At 43.7% G+C, this 19498-nt stretch overlaps 1 protein-coding gene across 1 annotated transcript in view; it reads left to right on the top strand.

Annotated features, from left to right (window-relative positions):
- Nucleotides 1-19498, top strand: part of LOC138514462 (uncharacterized) — a 791313-nt gene that overhangs the window by 506342 nt on the left and 265473 nt on the right. The window contains exon 5 of the mRNA XM_069629962.1: nucleotides 4931-4986. Within this exon, the coding sequence (XP_069486063.1) occupies nucleotides 4931-4986 (56 nt within the window). The remainder of the gene's footprint in view (nucleotides 1-4930; nucleotides 4987-19498) is intronic.

Consider the following 19498-nt stretch of genomic DNA (forward strand, 5'->3'; position numbering starts at 1 on the left):
TGCCTTTCTGTTTCTAGACTATGTGGACTTGTGTAGACCTATTTAGTAGGTATGCCAACCCAAACATAGTACCACTTTGTAAATTAACAAATCGGCTAGTGCACTTTTAACAAAGTTTTGTCTTTGAATTTGATATATTTTTATGAGTGCAACTTAACCATAACGTCCCTTTAACAAAGTGTTTTCACAGAATTTCATGGGTTTTTAACAGTGCACCCTAATTTGCTAGAACTTCCTAATATCATACACACACCCAAAATAGCAGCATTTACGCCTGATGTTGAAAGTTTGAACTTATAACTTTGCCATTCCCCGCCTCCTAGCAACATTTTTAACACTTATCTGAACTTTTTTGCAGTTTATTTGTTCGCCGATGTTTGCGAATGTCTGACGTCATTGCAGACTTTCCAGGCAGTGTTACATGACAACGCGCGCACGCAATGGCATGTTCACAAATGGGTCCGCTCATCGCAAACGGGTCCAAGCTTTGCGAACAGTTAAAAACTGCATTTTTATTTGATCTACGAAGTTTAATACTGAAAATGTACCCTTGCACAGACCTATTCTTACTGATTTTCCATCTGCAATCCAGGACAGAGCACATGATTGGAACAATATTAGCACAACTGCTATTCATCTTCATAAATGGCATTAGCCATGGCAATCTCTCCTCCCAGGAGCCACCAACACCTAGACAACGGAAAAAGCGCAATGATGCAGAAAACAATCAAGAGGACGAGAAAGATGAGGTAGAGGAAATGCCTACCTCTAGCACACAGAGAGAATCATGGTGTGGCGGTCCTTTACCACTGATGGGGGTTTACTGAAGGCTAAGGCTACCAGGGTGAAATGCACTGAGTGCAATGCTGTACTCATAGCGGACCACCAGGGCAGTACTCCTACGGGACCACCTCCATGTACCGCCACACCAAATCCAACCACTGAGATGCTCTCAGAAAAGCTGTTCCTTTCTCAGGAAGAGGTACGCTGTCTTCGTCTACCTCATGTTCCTCCACCAATGCTGCCACCACACAGGCTACTCTTGTGGGGCAGAAAATCCACCAGCTAACTTGCAAGCGATAAAAGAGGCTGTTGATCCATATCTTTCAGAGACAACAGTACTTTGCATATACTGCAACACACCATGCTGCAAGGAGGAGCCGTTCTGAAGTGCTTTTGAGGCTGTAATCAAGTAGCATGAGAAACACTGCCTCCTTCCTTAGATATAACACATTCCCTACATCTTCCCTGTCCAGCTGCCCCTCCATATTTGTGTTTGGTGTGCCTTCCCTCATTTTCCACCCCCACCTTACTTCCTGGCGTCTTCTACAAAGAAAAAACTACTAACTCAAAAAACACAAAAAACATTTCCTTTAGAAACCACTTTTTACAGTTAAAACATCAAACAAACAAAAAATAAATTTATGGACGCCATCTACTTTACATTTTTCAGTAAAGTAATAAGAGTCAATGATGTTCTTCAATATTTACATTTGCATTGTAAAAAAAGCACAGAAACAATTTTCTGTCCAAAATAATTTTCCATAGCATACAATAAGCACCATAATCCATGGACCTGCATGATTATCCACGGTCTCCGCAGTCCCCTTTCCATGCCATGCATTATTAAAACATCCAGATTGCACATGGACACCATTGCACAGCACAGCCCTTTTACCTTTTTTCTGTTATGTTTGTAACACTCCCTCATTGCCTGATTTTAAACAGTCACACATCCATCCACCAATCACTTCCCAAAATTCTACATATAACCCTATCAACATATTAAACTCCCATACACCAGCTACCACTTGACAATCCTCTAGAAATCTTTTGTATTTGCATTCCCCTTGCTTATCCCAAAAAAATGTACACACTCTGCTGTAAATACACGTATGCATTGTGCAGTAAGAAAAGTGCATAAATAGAAAGTGTAGTGGGGATTGCCAAGTGCTGATAGGAGCCCAGAAGGAAAGTACCAAGAGATGCCAAGGTGGGAGGCCACTGGCTAACTGCTGCGACAGAGGAGTCCCAAGGGTGGGGATACAAAGCCGCCAGGCGGTACACCGGCAAGGGCAGTGTTAAGGGAAGGGGGGGGGGAGTGTACAGGTGTCGACTAGATATAGGGCCTGGAACCTGTAAGGTTCATGAGCGACCCGACCACCAGTCTCAGTAGCAGTGGTATAAGGTAGCAGGGAAGAGATTAAGTCAAACAGGAAGAGAAAAGCAGAGTTTTTAAAGGTTTCCAGAACTTAAAGAAGTCCAGCTCAAGTATAAAAGGAGCAGGAAGGCTGCTCCAAAGAGAGGCAATGGCCAAAGAGAGAGAGTCATGCCTCCTGCTCTCAGTTTCGAAAAGCGTTTCACAAGCATAGAATTAGAGCTAGAAGAGCAGAGGGCTATAGCAGGGGAGTATTTAGGGAAACAGCATTGGAGATAGTGTAGTCCCAGTCCCCTTAAAGCCTTTTGAATGATACAGAGGATCTTGATTTTCATCTTTGCAGTCACCCCAAGCCATTGTACCCATTTTAGGGCTGCAGCGATACGATCCCTGGGCTTGAAGCCAAAGAGAAGTCTTGCAGCCCAATTCTGGATTAGCCGAAGGGGACATATATAACGAAGGGGGAGTTTCAGGAAGAGGCTTTTGCAGCAGTCCACCGTACAGAAGACCCGGGCTCTAGAGACGTTCAGCTTCTGGTGTAAGGCGAGCAACGGTAGAATGCCTGTAAGGAGGTGAAGCTGAAAATGGGCCTTCTTTACAAGCTCCAAAATGTAAGGGGTAAAGGACAGACAGGACTTAAAGATTACCCCACGGTGTTTGACCTCACAGGATGGTAAGAGTAGAGGGCCCAAAGAGGGCGGCTAGAGGGTAGGAGGAAAACAGGACACAAGTGTCACAATAAGACGAATGTCTGACTTACTGGCATTGATACACACATTTATAGCCACACACAATGCATGGATGGCAGTCGGACAATCGGGGATAAAGAACAAGGAGAAGAAATTAGTGGATAGAAATTTAAGGAAAGCTGCGTGCCATTAACATAACACTGGAAATGTGAAAAGAAAAAGGACATCAGGTGAGCCAGAGGGACGAAATAGATATCACAGGATAGAACCCTGGGTACGCTGCAAGTAGCGAGTGAGGTGATACAGTAGAAACAACCCACTTGCAGCTGGGAAGGGCAGTTAGTGAGGAAACCAGGTCAGCCAGTCCAGTGCCTGGTCCATGATGCTAAACGTATCATGTAACCATTTAATGAGGAGACAATGGTTGACTGTGTGAAAGGCAGAGGACACATACAACAGCAATATCCTCAATTGTCCTACTAATATAAATACCATATGCACTTCAATTATATCATTCCACCAGTATACTCCCCCCTATAGTACCTATAATAACTATACACATATTACTATACTGTATGTGGTCAGTGGCCAAATACTTGGGGGCACGGCCTACAACCACAATAGAATTAAACCATATAACAAATATGCACAATACACCTTCAGAAAGACTCGCCTTGAAACCCATGCAATCCAAATGATGTCCGCGGACACCAAAAGTGACTGCAGACTCAGCGGCACCTGCACACCTTTTTTTCACCTTATTTGCACTAGCCCACTCTTTTCTTTTAAAACCTTTTTTCACTCACCCAATAACTCCAGATGTATTTTTCAGCCTTTTTCCTCAGTGCGGTATCCTCGGTCAGCGGTGAGTTCCGCGGACTCAGCCGCACCTGCAACCCCCCTTTACACCTATAAACGGCTCTTTGTCAACTTTATTGCACACACCCTTTCCAAACCCTTTTTCTACCACCAAATAACTCCAAATGTGTTTTCCAGACTTTTTTTCTCCCTGTGCTATCCGCACAGACAATGGTGGCTATTCGCGGATCCATTAAGATGACCGTTTCAAAATATATGAGGCATCTCACGTTTTTCACCATCCAATCAGCGGGCGCGTACGATGTCTGCGAACAGCACACCGACCCCTGATTGGCCCAGACCTGTCAGCGGACTACGAATCAGGAAGTGAGTCTGCGGACCGGACTCGGATATCACTCATTTTTATGTACCTACATTTTGCCCATTTTTTAAAAAAATCGCCTCGATGGATTTACACCAAATTTACAAAAGCATGCTTTTGGGACCTAACCGCCGGTCCTAGCACAAGTTTGGTGAAAGTCCGTCCAGCGATTTGGACTGTAGACGCAAGCAATTCATTGTTTCCATTGCGTCCATGAGGCGGCCAACACATTTTGGGATTCCCCTATAACTTTGCTACCCCTTGACAAAACCACACCAAACTTCACAGAATCTTCCAAGGGGGCCATACACATTCTTTGCAAAGTTTGGTGAGGATTTGTCTGGACCAGGGGAAGAGGGGGCCGAAGTTATAATCTACCCAAAAAGTGCTCTTTCTAAGAGTTGAGCAGCTTAACCATAACTGCAGGGCCACTACTGCAGGCCCTATAATATATGTATACAAATAAATTAGGCAGCTATGTAGAGCATATTAATATGTTGATCTCTGTGGCACCACGGAGAGGTATGCCTATTACCACATGGGCCACAGTCCATTCATTCCTCCACACCAGCTGAAAATCACATTACAAAGTGCAGAGAAAAGCATGGAAAATCTTTAAAGTTGCCTAATTTATTTGAATGTTTAAAGTGTGGTATTGCAAATTCTTTTTATATATATATGTACATGTATATATTTAATTAAGGGCACAACTGCTTTTATGATGACAGTTTTGATGGAAAATATGTGTCATCTCCCTTCATCATTGACGTATCTCCCCCAAACACTGGCTGATTTGTAGAATTTAATCATGGATTAGTGAGTCATTGCTGATCTCCTTTTCTATTACCTTTAATGGTTGTTCCGTTAACAGTTGTACGCTCTCTCCCCCTCTCTTTGATTCAGGATGTGTAGGTAAAGAGAAATGCAGTGGGAGTGGATCAGCCAACACAGATGAACGGGTGAGTAGTTAGTCATAGGCCGTATCTCAGTAGAAGCAGTTCATGAAATGTTAAGATTGACGATGGAAATGATGAGCATCAGCTTCGCAAAACAATATTCCTAAGCACTTGATGTTGTAACAGCTGCTTTTTGATGTGCTTACAGAACATTGTCTCAGTTTACCTGTTGGGTTCTACAGCCTATGTATACATCTCTGCAATAAAAATGTAATGATGGGCTAGCTGGTTTGCATGATCCAACTTGATAAAATAAAGCTTATTTATTGATCTAATTGTTATTACACAAATTAACAAAATATTACTGAGTCCATTCGCATAGTTTTTTTAAATCATTCTGAAATGCCACACAAACGGGGTGGATGGTCTTCAGTTCAGCTGTCAGCTTGTTGGCTAAGATTGGAACTAATCATTAGCTTGATTTCATAAAGGGCAAGGTTTCAATGTTGACCTCAAGGATTGACTGCCTCTTGGTGTTATGAGAACATATGTCCATGACCATTGAACCATGCATGACTAAGTGAATAGAGTACTCTGCAGTGCTGTAGGCTAGACACCTAAATCAAAGAAATTCTAAGTTGTGAATGATGATTCCAATTTCACATATACACACATAGTCCATGCACATATTGACCTTCATGTATGACACCTGAAACGTTTCCTCACAGCACACACTTTACTGCATGGCCCTCATAATCACGTATCAAGACTATGCTCGAATCAGCTTAACAGCTACAATGAACTTTCCCCTCTGCTATGCATGCATACCTTAGTCATAGGGAAATCCATATCACATTGCAGACCATCAGACATGGCATACCAATATCCTTCAGCAAAGTATACACTCCATTAAATACCAGTTTGGGGAGTTTTCCTGAAGTCCTACTTGGAGCTATCCCAGCGGTTTGTAGATCCCCAACGCATAGTATCAGTCTGTACTACTCAGAGACCTTGGTAGAGTGGCAGAGCAGCCAGGCTTAATTAAAGAGGGAGATGTGTGCTGTAGATAAGTACACTGAACCTTGTTAGCACATCAAAGAAACGCTTGCACATACATTTATATCAAAAGATAGATCTGTTGTATGTATTCAAGAGTCACTGTCAAATACTTAGCACAATAACCCAGCACACATAGGTACACTTTAAAATACTTTCAAAAGGTCACTTCTTAGTTGGTAGTTGCTGAACGTGTACAATTGTTACAGGAGTTTGACAGGTCTACCATAGTATCGGTAACAACGCGTACCCACAAAGTTATACGGTAATTGCATTTAGTCAGCATACACATATAAGATAGTGATTTTTGGGAAAGAAAACAGTTCGTTAGTGCTATCTTAGCAGAACTTTAGGATCTAGAGGACGTTTCCATGCACAAAAAGGCTTTTAAACTCCAAAATGCAACCATAGCTAATAGGCCGTTCAGAGAGGCTTAAAGTCTTGAAAAGCAGCAGAAGTCAAAGGTTCCGGTGGATACTTTCTAGGAAAGAAGATAGGAAAGAAAGTCTCTAGGAAAGAAGATACAAGAAGACTTAACCAATGTTGGAGACTCTGTTAAAGGATTTGTTAAAGGGTCACAAGCAGTGGCTTGAGTCAGAGGCAGGAGGGGGTTGCCCTGGACACCTCTAAGTGCACTCCAATGCCCTGGAGTGACTTTCTGGCATCAGGTAAGCAAAACATTTTACCCCACAGTACCTTAGGTTTGAAGAAAACGTTTGTGGTGTATGCCCAGTGATGTTGCAGCTCTGGACCTGACCTCTGGATTCCTTGGTCTGATGACAAAAGACGGGACAATAAATGGGATATCTCAGCAGTCGTCTCGAAGGAGGTCCTTTGCCACAGCTTTCATCAACTTCTTTTCTGGCACTTTGCTGTTTTGGTGCCTTTCTGCAGCAACAACAAAGGATGCAATTCGCCCGGTCAATCTTAGAATTTGGAATTTGTGCAGTTCTTAATATGTACTTGAACCTTTGGTCTTCGAGAACTTGTTAGACCCCCTAGTCTCTCTCATGCACTCCTTATGCCAATAGTATTTGTGCTTAAACCTTTGGTCTCCGGGAACTTGTAATACGCTCTAGTCCCACTCATGTACTCCTTATGTCAATAGTCTACCTTGCTTGAAGTAGGGGAGCAAGGCACTCACAAATTGCTCCAAAGCAATGGCTTCCAACAATTCCAAGAGGGTCTTTCTTCCCAGCAATTGGGTGAGCACATTCTACACCCGACCTGATAATTCCAGGGGACTTTCATTTGAAAGTAATTGGATATTCCGCAACCTGAGCCAGAAAATGCCTTTGTTTGGCTAATAGACCCCTTTTAATATCTGAAAAGGAGGCAGTCCCTTGTGGGTTCAAATTTTGATAAGATACCTATTAGTCTCATTTTAAAAGTGAGGCCAGATAACAGATTTTTAGATTTTCATTCCTATTGAAATTGTGCAGCTAGCCTCTCAAAATTCATGAAAAAGGTTCCCAGATCTTCCCCCTCAAGATAGGTTTGGAGTACTCCATGAGGTACCACCCGCTGCCTTGGACCTGCTCTTAATTGGTCAAGACTCTCTCAGAGACATTGATCCACCTGAATCTGTTCTTCTGTGATGCACTCCAGGAGGGTTTTGAGTGTACTCATCTCTGCTTCCGTCGATCTGCACTATAGAGAAGTTTCTGATAGGTTTCCCTCTACTTCCTGCTTGTATTCGGAGTATATTGGGAGTATTGAGGAGGGGGTGAGGACTGGACTCATGCAGTGAAGAGTTGACGGATCAGAGCTCCCACTGAGATCCTGCACTTAGATCCTCTTAGGCAGTGATTAATATAAATGAAACGTTTCTAACGGCATCCACTGACGGAGGAAGCATTAGCCAACGTATGTGGCTTATGTCAAAGGATTCGGAACTGGGGAAGTTATGAAATTCAAACTGGAGCTTCAGACCCAGAGTCCTAACATGGTGGGAAACCTAGCTTCGTAGGGCTTCACCAACTGGTTGTGGAGTGGACAGCGCTGCTGCCCTGAGCGGCACATACGCAACTTTCCCTGCTTACAGACAGTGTGACATTCAGGTTGGATTTCGAAGCCTGATTAACCGGTTGTGGCATTGGGCTTCAGTGCCTGGGGTCGGCCCCCCACCCCGAGAAGGTATCTGTGCAGATCACGCTCACCGGCGCTACCAAGGTCAGTGACAAATAGCCTATGTAACGGACGGGTCCCCCTGGGCACAACTGCCTGTCCACTGCTGCAAGATTTTGCTCTCACTGAGCGCTGTACGCTCTGAAGTATAACTGTTGATGGTGGCTGATGGGGATTAACACTCCGGGCCATGAGCGAAGGAGATTTGAGGGTCAACGGGAATCTCACTGCTGCCGATGTGCAGTGATGCAAGGACAGGCAAGCTTGTGATGAATACGCTGCTGTGAAGGGATCCTGGCAGTGACACGGACATGCACACCTGCGCCGCTCAGGCGACTTAATTGAGTAGCTCCTCTGGCCACTGCGGACTACCCCGTGGCATCTGGGGGTCCTCAGGGGAACATCATCACACTGCCTTCTTCGGCTGGTGTGCAGTAGTTTGTACCCGCCGGCGGCCCACTGATTACTGCGCCCTAGGCGCCTGTTCACATTTGAAGGGGCTTCCCCGGAGGACTGTATTACTGGAAATCCAGTTAATCATATTTGTAGTCGCCTGGGGCACAATACGCCGATACACCCCCAACACTGCAGACTGCAGACTGTAAGACGACCCCTCGCTGCCAGATACACATGTTAAACTGACAAACACTTAGAAAAAGGAGGTGAATAAGTGGGAACCTGTGGCCCATCCATCCAGGAGAGCACTTTGAGGCCTGCAGGAACACAAGTAAGTGGGTGTCACTGTGCATGCCATTGCTGGGTTGGTGCACCCTACTGGAACCATATGTGCAGTACTAGGAGGACTCCTTAATGATGACTCTGCTGCTATTATGTAACTGGTCATTCTGGGTGCAACCTCCCCATGTATAAGCTGCACCAGAAATGGTACTAGTGCTTTGTTGATGCTGCTCAACATCAGTGCACCTGGCTGAGAAAACACTTGCACCATCAGCACCCCTTGAATTGGGCTCCCTCGTCTTGGCCTGCAGGATAACACGATACACACTGTGATCTGCATCCCAAACACGCTCCATGCAATGTCACCCACTAAGCATAAAGGCAAGGGCACGATAATGCTCTCCTTTGCGAACCAGAAAAATCACCAGGACCATGCCCTAACTTACGGCTGCAGAACGAACAGAAACTCAACTGCTAGCACCAGAGTGACAAGAAAATAAGGACCTTGCGGGTATAGCTGCTCTCATTTCCTCCTTAGAGAACAGGATCGATGAGGTTAAAATAGACGTTAAACCTCTCCAACAAGATGTGCGATCACTGGCCTAAAGAGTCACAACTGCGGAATCGTTATTGAAGGAAACCGCAACTACTACTGAGGCTCTTGTGTCACAGATGAAGGTGCTGGAAACGCGGTACGCCACACTGGAACTAAGGGCTGATGACACAGAGGGTAGATCTCACAGGAACAACATTCATGTGCTGGGGCTCCCGGAAGGCATGGAAGAATCATACCTGACCGCCTACATTGAGAACCTAATACTTAAGGAAATTGTCCCCAGGAAATGGTTTCAAGGATTCATAGTCGAGAGTGCCTATCGATCCCTCCCAGAAGAATCCCCCCCTCCCCCTGGGGTCAAATCCCAAACCGGTTACAGCCAGAATTCTACATTATAGAGCCAGGGAGGTAATTCCACAATTCTCTAGAGAGGGAGGCGAGATACAAAGAAGTAACTCAAAAAATTGCAATATATCCAGACTACACACCTGTGGTACAGTGGGTGAGGAACAAGTTTGTGCCCACAAAGGCAAGGCTCAGACAACTGGGCCTGAAGTACATGCTCATATATCCGGCTAGGCTGAAGGTCCTGTACAACCGTAGATCACATTTCTTTAAAAGCCCGTAGGCAAGGAACATGTGGATCGAGCACAACAACGTAACAAACAAAGTCAACGCTGATGTCCAGGGGAATAATGTCATCACAGGACCTTTACGTGGATGTGAGATTTATTGTTTTGACTAATGTCCTGATCAATTAGGGAACTTTCCAGCATGCAAGCAACGCCCGAATATGGGATCTCTGGCCAGCATATGGAACGGATACGCTGATTTGGCTAATAATGCGAACAGACTATGACCTTTGGCACAGTGCCCTCAGGACTTTCCAGATGATGCCATACCAGGATGATTCAACGCCGCAAATTGTACACTTTCTTCAGTGAGGGCGATGACCTGTTGCCCGCTGGATGAGCTTAGCTAAACAGGCTTTTGGTTGATACCTGGCACCAGCCTGTTGCTAGTCTCTTCCTTAGTACCCAATGGTTCTGGTAGACCTTGGAAGTGCAGGTAAGCCTGAACAGTTAGCTTCTGTTGGGCAATGTTTAGTCCCTGGGTTTGGGGCCCTGTTGTTTGGTTTTTGTTTAGTTTATGCTGAGAGGCTTGCAACATATTACCATTGGGAGGAGGGGACGTGCACTGGGGATGTGACTGTGTGTTCCTTACTACAACATTGTAAACACTAGTTATGGACATGATCTTTACGATAAGGATGGGGTCACCTCTGACTGGCATGTTTAAACATGGGTGAGGCTATGTGTAAACCCAGGAGGCCGTGCCTATTTTAACCCAACCTTGACACAAATTAGGGTGCAGATTCGGAATTTAAGGGGACTGGAGTCTTACATGCACAGAAATAGGGTGAAGTCCTATCTACACTTAGGGAAGATATCTATTGCTTTACTCCAACAGACCCATTTAATGGCGGTAGATAAAGATGTAGTCATAAATCATTGAGGATAGACTGGTTACAGCGCTAAATACTCTAAGTTCGCTAGAGGAGTGTTCACGTGGATAGATGGGAAATGACCATTTGAATTGTTAGAAATGGAAAAAGATGGAGATGGAATATATTTGATCTTGCGAGGTCACCTTGATCACGGGGAAATATGCATTGTGAATTCTTGTTTCCCAAATCACATGATGCAGGCCCATATCCGCACATTGTTCAGTCGCACTGCTTCAAGACGCGATGTCTTCTTTATATGGGGTGGCTATTTTAATTGTGTAAGGGACGTAACACTTCACAGAACCTCCCTCCCCTTGGGGTGGCCCTTCTCTGGCCACTGGTGCCCTGAATGCAGTGCTGTCTGCATTAGACTTGGTGGATGTGTGGAGGGAATTGCACCCAGACTATAGAGGATACTCCATTTACTCATCCCCCCCATAAGGTGCACACCAGGATAGACTACTTCTTTGTCGGAACAGAACAATTGGCTGAATTCATCAGTGCAGAGTAGACAGGCCGCACAATGTCCGATCACTCCCCCTTGGTGGTCACATGGGAGAATAAAGGCCCCAGACCCCCTATCCCGACATGCCCATGAAGGCTTTCAGAGACAACCTCTTTAGAGAAGGATTGCGGGTATATGTGGTATAAAGCCTATAATACTTATTTGTCTGGGTTTGGTAACCCTAACTGATGAACTTCTGTAGTTATTGATATGTGCTTGAAACGTTGGTCTTCGGAAACTTGTGAGACTATCTAGTCCCTCTCATGCACCCAATAGTCTTTTGCCTTCCTGCTTAGCAACTTAAACCTTTTTACTTCTGAGGTTTTCTCTTTTTCTCTGTTGGGGTATCCTATAACCTTTTCCTTTACTTGATATTAACCCTCCTGTGGCCTTTCCTCTGGTTTTTGCTTCAAATGTCTTTGAGTTTTTCAACTAGTGCTTGGACTAAACACAGCGGTTTTATGTAAGTTTTCATCAAAGCCTGTCAGTATTCATTACAGGTTACTTTAACCAGCTCTCTTGTGCTCTCCCAATACAGGGCTTCCCGCTTTCTTTGGGTTTCAGCTTCAATGTGCAGTTCCTTCTGTAAAGTTGACACAGTCCCCATTGCCTCCCCCTTTTCAGAATCATCCGGGTACCTTGACTTGGCATGGGTTGATTCACTGGGCTCCGCGTTGGGACACATTTGCCTTGGCTAGTCTCCTCTTCTGGTTTCTCATTTCTCTTACATGTTCACCCTCCTTGTTCCATTAGCTCTCGGTGCTCAGTGCAGCTTTGCCGATTGGGGGGTTCGTTCCTCCAACTTGTTCGGGTCTCGGCATCGTTAGTCAGGTCCCCGATCTTCTCGTGGTCACGCCACCACTCGGCACCATCCTGTGGATTCTGTCCACACGGTGCTTGCTCCACTGTGTTTGGCGTTCTCTTCCTCGCGGGTTGCCGCTGGCTCCGGTGTTCCACACTGCTCCACCCCTCCAATGCGTGTGTGCGTCAGAGGGCTTCCCCAGCATATGCTCCTCGCCCCCTTTCCATGATTCTCTTTTTTCCTTTTACAGGCTGTTCTGCATTCCACATGGCGTTACGTCTCTCTTCAGGCGGTGTACTCTTTTCAGCAGTACCTGAAGCCAATAGAAGGGACACATGTCACTGGTGTTTACACTCAGTCCCATATATGCAGATAGTTTTGCTGGCATAGGGAGGTTCTCATGGGAACTGGAGTTCTTATCCCCTAGAGGGGAGTCACTCCCATTGAGATCCCACTTGCATAGACTCCTAGGGAGGGTCTTGCAGAGTGGGCTCACCTCCCTAGCCTCAAAGCTCTCCCCTGGGAAGAAGGGGCGAAAACGTATGATTTGCCACACATCTTATAGCGAGCCCACTTTCCATATGTATGTATTGGTGCACTCCTTATACCTATACCTATACCTATTCCTATACCTATACATGTACTGGAGAATAGCACCCAAATGGGTAGAGGGTTGTTGTGCACTCTCAACCCACATGGGTGCTAAGTGTGCATTACCACTGTTTGCCTTAATTACTTTAAAGAGGCAATCCATTTTCTTTCCAATGGCACTCCTATTTCAGGGATGTTCAGTAAATTAGTGTTCTTGTTTTAGGAATGCCAATGCAGGCATGGGTCTGAAATACCCTATTGTGCTCTTCACGTTCACCTGTACGCAGCATGTAAGACACCAGGCCTGAAACAGTGGAAGTGGCCTTAAAGAAAGAGCATGCTTCAGCACATCTCATTAAGAATAAAGTACGAGCCCTCAAATGTGTTTATGACTAAAACAGAACTGCCGCACGCCACAAAGGTTTAAAGGTGGGCAGGCTTTGGGTTTGTCGGTCAATCTAACCACAAACTGTGTTGATAATGGCCTATGGTGTGCAAACTTGACATTTGCAAGTGAATACATAATTTATGAATCAGAGCCCTAAGAATTTTATTCAGTCACTGAATTCAAGTATATTGGGGATACAACCTAAAATATTGTGAAGGCTGTGCACTGAGTGTGAGTGTTTTAAAGCACAACCCTGTCATGTAAAAATAGGAACAGCCAAGCATTGTGTGTGGTTTCATGACCATACTTCATACTAAACAAACAAAAGCCTAGTAATTTACATTCTTTAAAAATAGTTTGCATATTTCTTATAGCCATTATTACTGCCTGGCATCATAAGAGCCACCAGGTCCAAACATATTTATAGGTACAGTTAACACCCACCCACCACTTAAGACATGTCAGGTCAGAACCAAGCCACTGCACCATCATTTTCAAAAGAATTTACCAATAGAAATTTTACTGAATGGATAAAAGAAAATAACTTTTGAAAATCAATACAACATAGAGACCTCATCATTCTTAAAATGCTTTGTTCAGCATGGAGGAATTGTTATCTCCCATTCAAAGCCAGGTACTACTTAAATACTCTCACCTGTGATGATTCATGGGGTCTCGTCACTTGTCCCGAGAGGGGAGCCCTTCCCTGTAAGGTTATGGAGATGAGCCTGCTACCTAAGGTTCCCCTAGGTGTGGCAGAAAGTGGGACCTCAAAGGGAGAGACTCCCTTCATGAGGAAAAGGACTCCCTTTCGCTGATGGATCTCCCTAACCCTCTAACCTTTGAAACCATTAAGTCTGCTAAGAGACATCTGAAAGCAATGCTGTATGTTATTGCAACACTCCTTCCTGCCTGTAAGAATTGATAACACCAAGATAAGGAAGACTAAAATAGACATACAATCTGATCTCAAGTCATCTTCCAAGAGTACTGTGATGAAGAAGATCTATGGACTTATGCAAACTACTTTTTTGCCAAGTACAGAATGTACTGGGAAGAGGTGGCCCCGAGGAGCCATGAAGAATACACAATGAACAATAAGAGGACTATGACACTCCGCTGGAGAGAACCCAGCTGTACGACATAAAAATTGAGAAAGGACGCACTCAGAAGCGAAGCAGGTGTGAAGCCTGGCAGACCCAGGACGTTCGAACTTGGAACCAAGAAGCTATGCTGGAGAAGCAAACCTCCCATCGGGAGGACACCGACAGCAGGGTGCAGGAGTCCTGATTATGATTATTATAATTGTTGTTTTATAATGTGGTTAATGCCAGTGAGTGGTTTCTAAGCGCAGGATGGTGATTCAAACCTGTATTGAGCTGCATTGTCTTGCTTCCAAGACAAACACTTTGCCCTGTGCAATCCATCCTCCCCCTTCCCTTCCTTCACAGGCCAATGCCGAGTGGGCCTGACTGGAAGCTGGGAACCGACCGACGGTTTCGTGACCTCAAGAAGGTGAACAGAGCAGTCCATTTACTGCGCTGACATCGCCTGGCCAGAGACCCTATGGAGCCAAAGCACGCCAGTGGGAAGCAGAAGAACAAGCAAGGAGAGCATTCAGTGGGAACGCAGCAACCTAACACCCAGAAAGAAACAGTAACGTGTTCCCACAAGAGAAGAGGTAACGGAAGTCACAGCAGACTGGTTGGGGATTGGGGAAGAGTGCAGAATGTAACAAAGGCATTGGGAGTGATCTCCCTTGTCTCAGTAGTTTTGCCAAGAGTGCTGAACGTAAAAGAAGACATCAGGAGTAATCTTCCTTGCCTGAGTAGTGGGAGTAATCTCCCTCATCTCAGTAGTTGTGTCAAGACTATCGGATGGAAAGAAAGCCTCAGGAGTAATCACCCTTGTCTCCAGAGTTGTGACAAAAGTACCAAGTTTAAAGATTATATCACAAGTGATCTTCCTCATCTCCGTTGTTGTGTCAAAGACACTAAAAGAGAAGAACATATCGGGAGTAGTCTCGCTCAACACTCTATCCTCAAGAGGGACACTAAAGCTAAAGAGATACAGGAGAACAGCCTCCTTTGTCATAGTGTTAGACGGAAACAAGGGCACTGCGGGAGCAACTCCCCTTGTACTCATTGACAAGAGGATGAAAGCCAAGTATATTGGAAACTTAAGGAGTGTATAACCTTTAAGCAAGCTCTGAGAGAAGCCTGGGAAGGATTACCAAGGTTGATAAAAAATGGTTGGAGGAAGTTATCCAAAGATAACCAACGGCTGAGCCATGAGAAGGCAGTCATTCTCCTGGTTGTCCACATAATTGTTGAATCCAAAACTAAGGCAAAGTTTACCAAACTGAAGCCTGGAGGCTGACCAAGTTGACAAGGAGAAGATAACACTTGACAAACTGTTCAACCAAGAGAAGGGAGTCATTCTCCTGGTATTGGCTACAACTTCAGAAGTTGAACTGTTATCAAAGACTAATAGAAACACTCCCATTGGGCTGATCCCATTGAACCCGGATTATAGAGTAATTCTCCTGGAACTGTTTATGTTAACGTCCTTTGTTAGTGGTAGAGCTAGAGTAGGCTAGTTTGGACAGAGGATGGATACTTTGAGTTTGACAAACACCCAGACGATGAGCACCCAAGGTATTCTTTAGTTAGGTAAGGAAAATTCTTTAGCGATAGGGAGATGCCTTTTTTCATTATTGTTTAAATAAAGATCCTAGTGAAAATGCCACCTCTTTGTCCAACTCCTTACTTCAGCAAACCACACATTATGCAGCCTACAAAAGCAGAGCCATGTCGAAAGACCAATAAGTACTGCATCAGTCCGAGATCCAGCAATCTTAAGTCTATAGATAAATGCAACACAATCAACAAGTTCTTGACAGACAAAATGGACAGGATTAGATATCAAGCCAACAAATCCCAGCACATCACTGATATCCTGCTCACCCAACCAGAAAACACTCCCTCAAGGGCCAAGTTGAAAACATCAATTTAAAAACATGATCAACTTTCCAAAAGCAGTCAAAGAAGCCTCTTCTGAAGACCACACTCCCCTTTCTTTAATTTTAGAAATGTAGAAACCAGGATCCCAAAACAATCCAAATACATCAGTCGTCCCTGATGCACTGAAGAGTGGGCAGATTCTCCATCACACGCCTCCCAGAACAGCTGGCTAACTACTGTCACATTGCACATAATTCCTTTATTGGTAAAGCCATCAAACCATCTAAAACCCTCCAAATACACCAAAGGATCGCTCAACACAACCTTCTACAGGAGTACCAATTTGGCTTCTGGACAAAAGGCATCCTCAATATCCCACACATCCTGGACAAAAAGAGAATCTTGACAACAAAGCACTCCTAGAATCTAACCTCTATGTGTTTGCTTCATTACCTCACTAGTTGAAACCAGCCCATTCTCATGGGCATGTTCAGATACCCCACTCTACCTAAAAGTCCCACGTGATTCAGTTCTCTCACTCATCATCTTTAGAATAAACATGTAGCCACTGGGGGAGCTCCTGGCCAACTATGACCTCATGATACCGCATCACTCTGATGATAAAAAGTCCTACCTTAAGTTCAACTCTGTCAGTGACAACCATCAACTTAAATACTTCCCCTCCCTCATATAAGCTTGGATAACAGTTTCATACTTAATGTTGAACTCCACAAGGAAAGAATTACTCCTCAGAAGCCGCTCCAAGTGTGCCCATGTCCAACTTAGTCTGACAGAATGAAAACTTGATAGATTCAATACCCTGTTCAAACACTGTGAGTGCTATCTCTGCAATCTTTCGAGAGTAAGACAATGTGATGAGTGTGACACTTCTGAACAGCAAACCAAGAATTGCAAAAAAGAGACAATAAAAAATCAATCTCATTCTGCCCTCCATTACTGTTGAATAGCATGCCAAAATATATCTAAACACTATGCCACTCAGGAAGGCAGGAAGGCCCTGATCCAAGAAAAAAAAAGAAATTCAACAGCTGGTTGATTGCTACTGCTAGACTACCCTCACCTTATCCTCCATCCTCTCTTGTACTGAACACCATTTCTCCACAGTTAGTATACATTATAGACATTTCTTCAATATATAAATTGTGCCTTAGGCCGTATGTAACATTTCTCCTTGCCCAATCACATGGAAAGCCTATCTGTGCATTGGCCAAGTGAATAGGCTATCTATCAAACCTATTATTGCTCGTATGGGCCCAGAGTTTGAGACCATGTATCAGCCACACAATCCTAGTCTGACATATTTTAAGACTGTCTTAATGCTCTTTCTGTTGTAAATCCCAGATATAGTTATTACACATCGATAATCGGATGTGAGATCACTAATTTGATGTTCTGTATGAATTGGGGTAGAGTACGGAATCTTAACAACCTATTATTGACTAAATGGAGTGCCCTTACTAGAGCCTTGATCATTTGAATTAAGGGCAGGTATCTTTCGGCCACAAAACTCAAATTCCAAAACATTTCAATTGGGTGGGGATGGAGGCTCATTCCAAATGAAAGGTGCACTTGCAAATAGTGACAATTGTCCTGTGAGGGCCCAGTAGCTAGACTACAGTTTGGTTAGAGAGCAAGTTCTGTAGTCTCTATGCCTCGACTAAGTTGGAATACTGTGAAGTAATGACTGTGCACTGATTCTTCATGAAGACTCTGCATGATCTGAGTGTCATTAGTATGCAATTGATACTTGAGTCCTTTAATCCTGCTTGAGAAATACATTCAGGCCGGAGCTCATCTAGAAATACCTGATGTCCTATGTTGTCAAGGCAGCTGACATTGCTTAGATGTTTCACTTCTGGACACCCCTGTGGTATATCCTACCATCCTTTTCTTGCTCCTCTTCCCTGTTTCCTCTCCTACCCTGCAATGTTTTGTAAAATATGGAATGATCTAACAACCCCCAACACCCCATCGCCCTACCACAACGCTTCAAGCTGGGAGAAGAAACATGGTGTTTTAATCTAAATCTATATTTATATTTAAAAAATAAAATCAGGGAATTAAAGGTGGTCCTCAAAATGTCAATGCTGGCAAAGTCATCCACCATACTCCAAATAAACATAGGCTACAGAAAGGAACATGTGACCTACCTGTTTTCTCATTAATGTTTTCATTTCAATTCACATAAACAGACATACATAGAAAAACAAATAAGAATGACTAATCAAGACAATAATGGGATCTTCTAATGTATATGGATACTTTAAACTAAATACTTTATTCTCTGTCTTAAATAACAACTAACCCAGAAGAAACCATTCAATAATGTGGGGAAAATAATTATATTGTGTGCTTTTCAAATTGTATCAGCAACCTATTGTGTGTAATAAGAAAGTGATACATTCCTGGCATCTCACAGTGATTTCAAAATAATTGTCATTAAAAGTGGCAAGTTGTTTTGCAAACGTATGGTGAGCTGAGCAAATAGTTTGTAGATCAACACCATGGAAAAGGCTCACGTTTTCCTGTTGAAATACATGGAAATCCCTACCAGTTAGCTTTTATTTTGTGTAGTAAAAACATATGGTCACACAAGCATGAAATTATAAAATTGAAATGGATGACAAATCAATAGAATAATTGAATTGGCATGAGCAGCTCACATAAGGCAGAATCTTTACATTTCTGAAAAATGTTAATTGGAAAAATGATGTTTCTTATTTTAATTGACAAATTTTCTTGTCCACTTTAAGAAGTAGTAAATTATATTCAGATGTTTTTATTCTAAGCTATAGTTTTCCCAGATCAGGAAGTTTATCAATCCCTGCAAATCTGTGAGGTTCGATGTAAACTCACAAACCCAGGCATAATTTGCTCTTGGGAAAACCCAGGGAATAATCAATATTTTTTTACTGAGACAGACAAATATATTTTGTGCTACTGTAGATTCTAGAACAATGTATTTTAGATATACTATGACTAAGTTTCCTTTCTGGGCCCCGTCCACCTTAAGTGACATAGCTTGTAAACAGGGCACTGAAATACATTTAATTGCTATCTGGTATTTAATGCATCATTACGATATTTGTCTAACTGATCCGGGGCCATGATACTTACTTGCTTTATTTTTCAAAGGCCCAGGGCATGTTGGAATACTAACTGGCTCCCGGCAGCTCCACCCGGTAACATATATTTGGAGCAGGTGGACATACTGGAAGGAATATATTACAGGTTATCTGGTTCTGTCTTGGAGAAAAGCCTCTGCTTTCAGTTCAGTGAGGGAAAAGGCCCTCTTAAGAAGATTTCAGCTACTTTCAGTTGAAATCCAAACCTACTCATGTCAGGCGGGCTTTCTTGATTTTCTGTTTTCCCAAAACTCTC

The sequence above is a fragment of the Ambystoma mexicanum genome, chromosome 12 (genome assembly GCF_040938575.1).
Source record: "Ambystoma mexicanum isolate Mex_15411 chromosome 12, UKY_AmexF1_1, whole genome shotgun sequence".
NCBI classification, from domain to species: Eukaryota; Metazoa; Chordata; class Amphibia; order Caudata; family Ambystomatidae; genus Ambystoma; species Ambystoma mexicanum.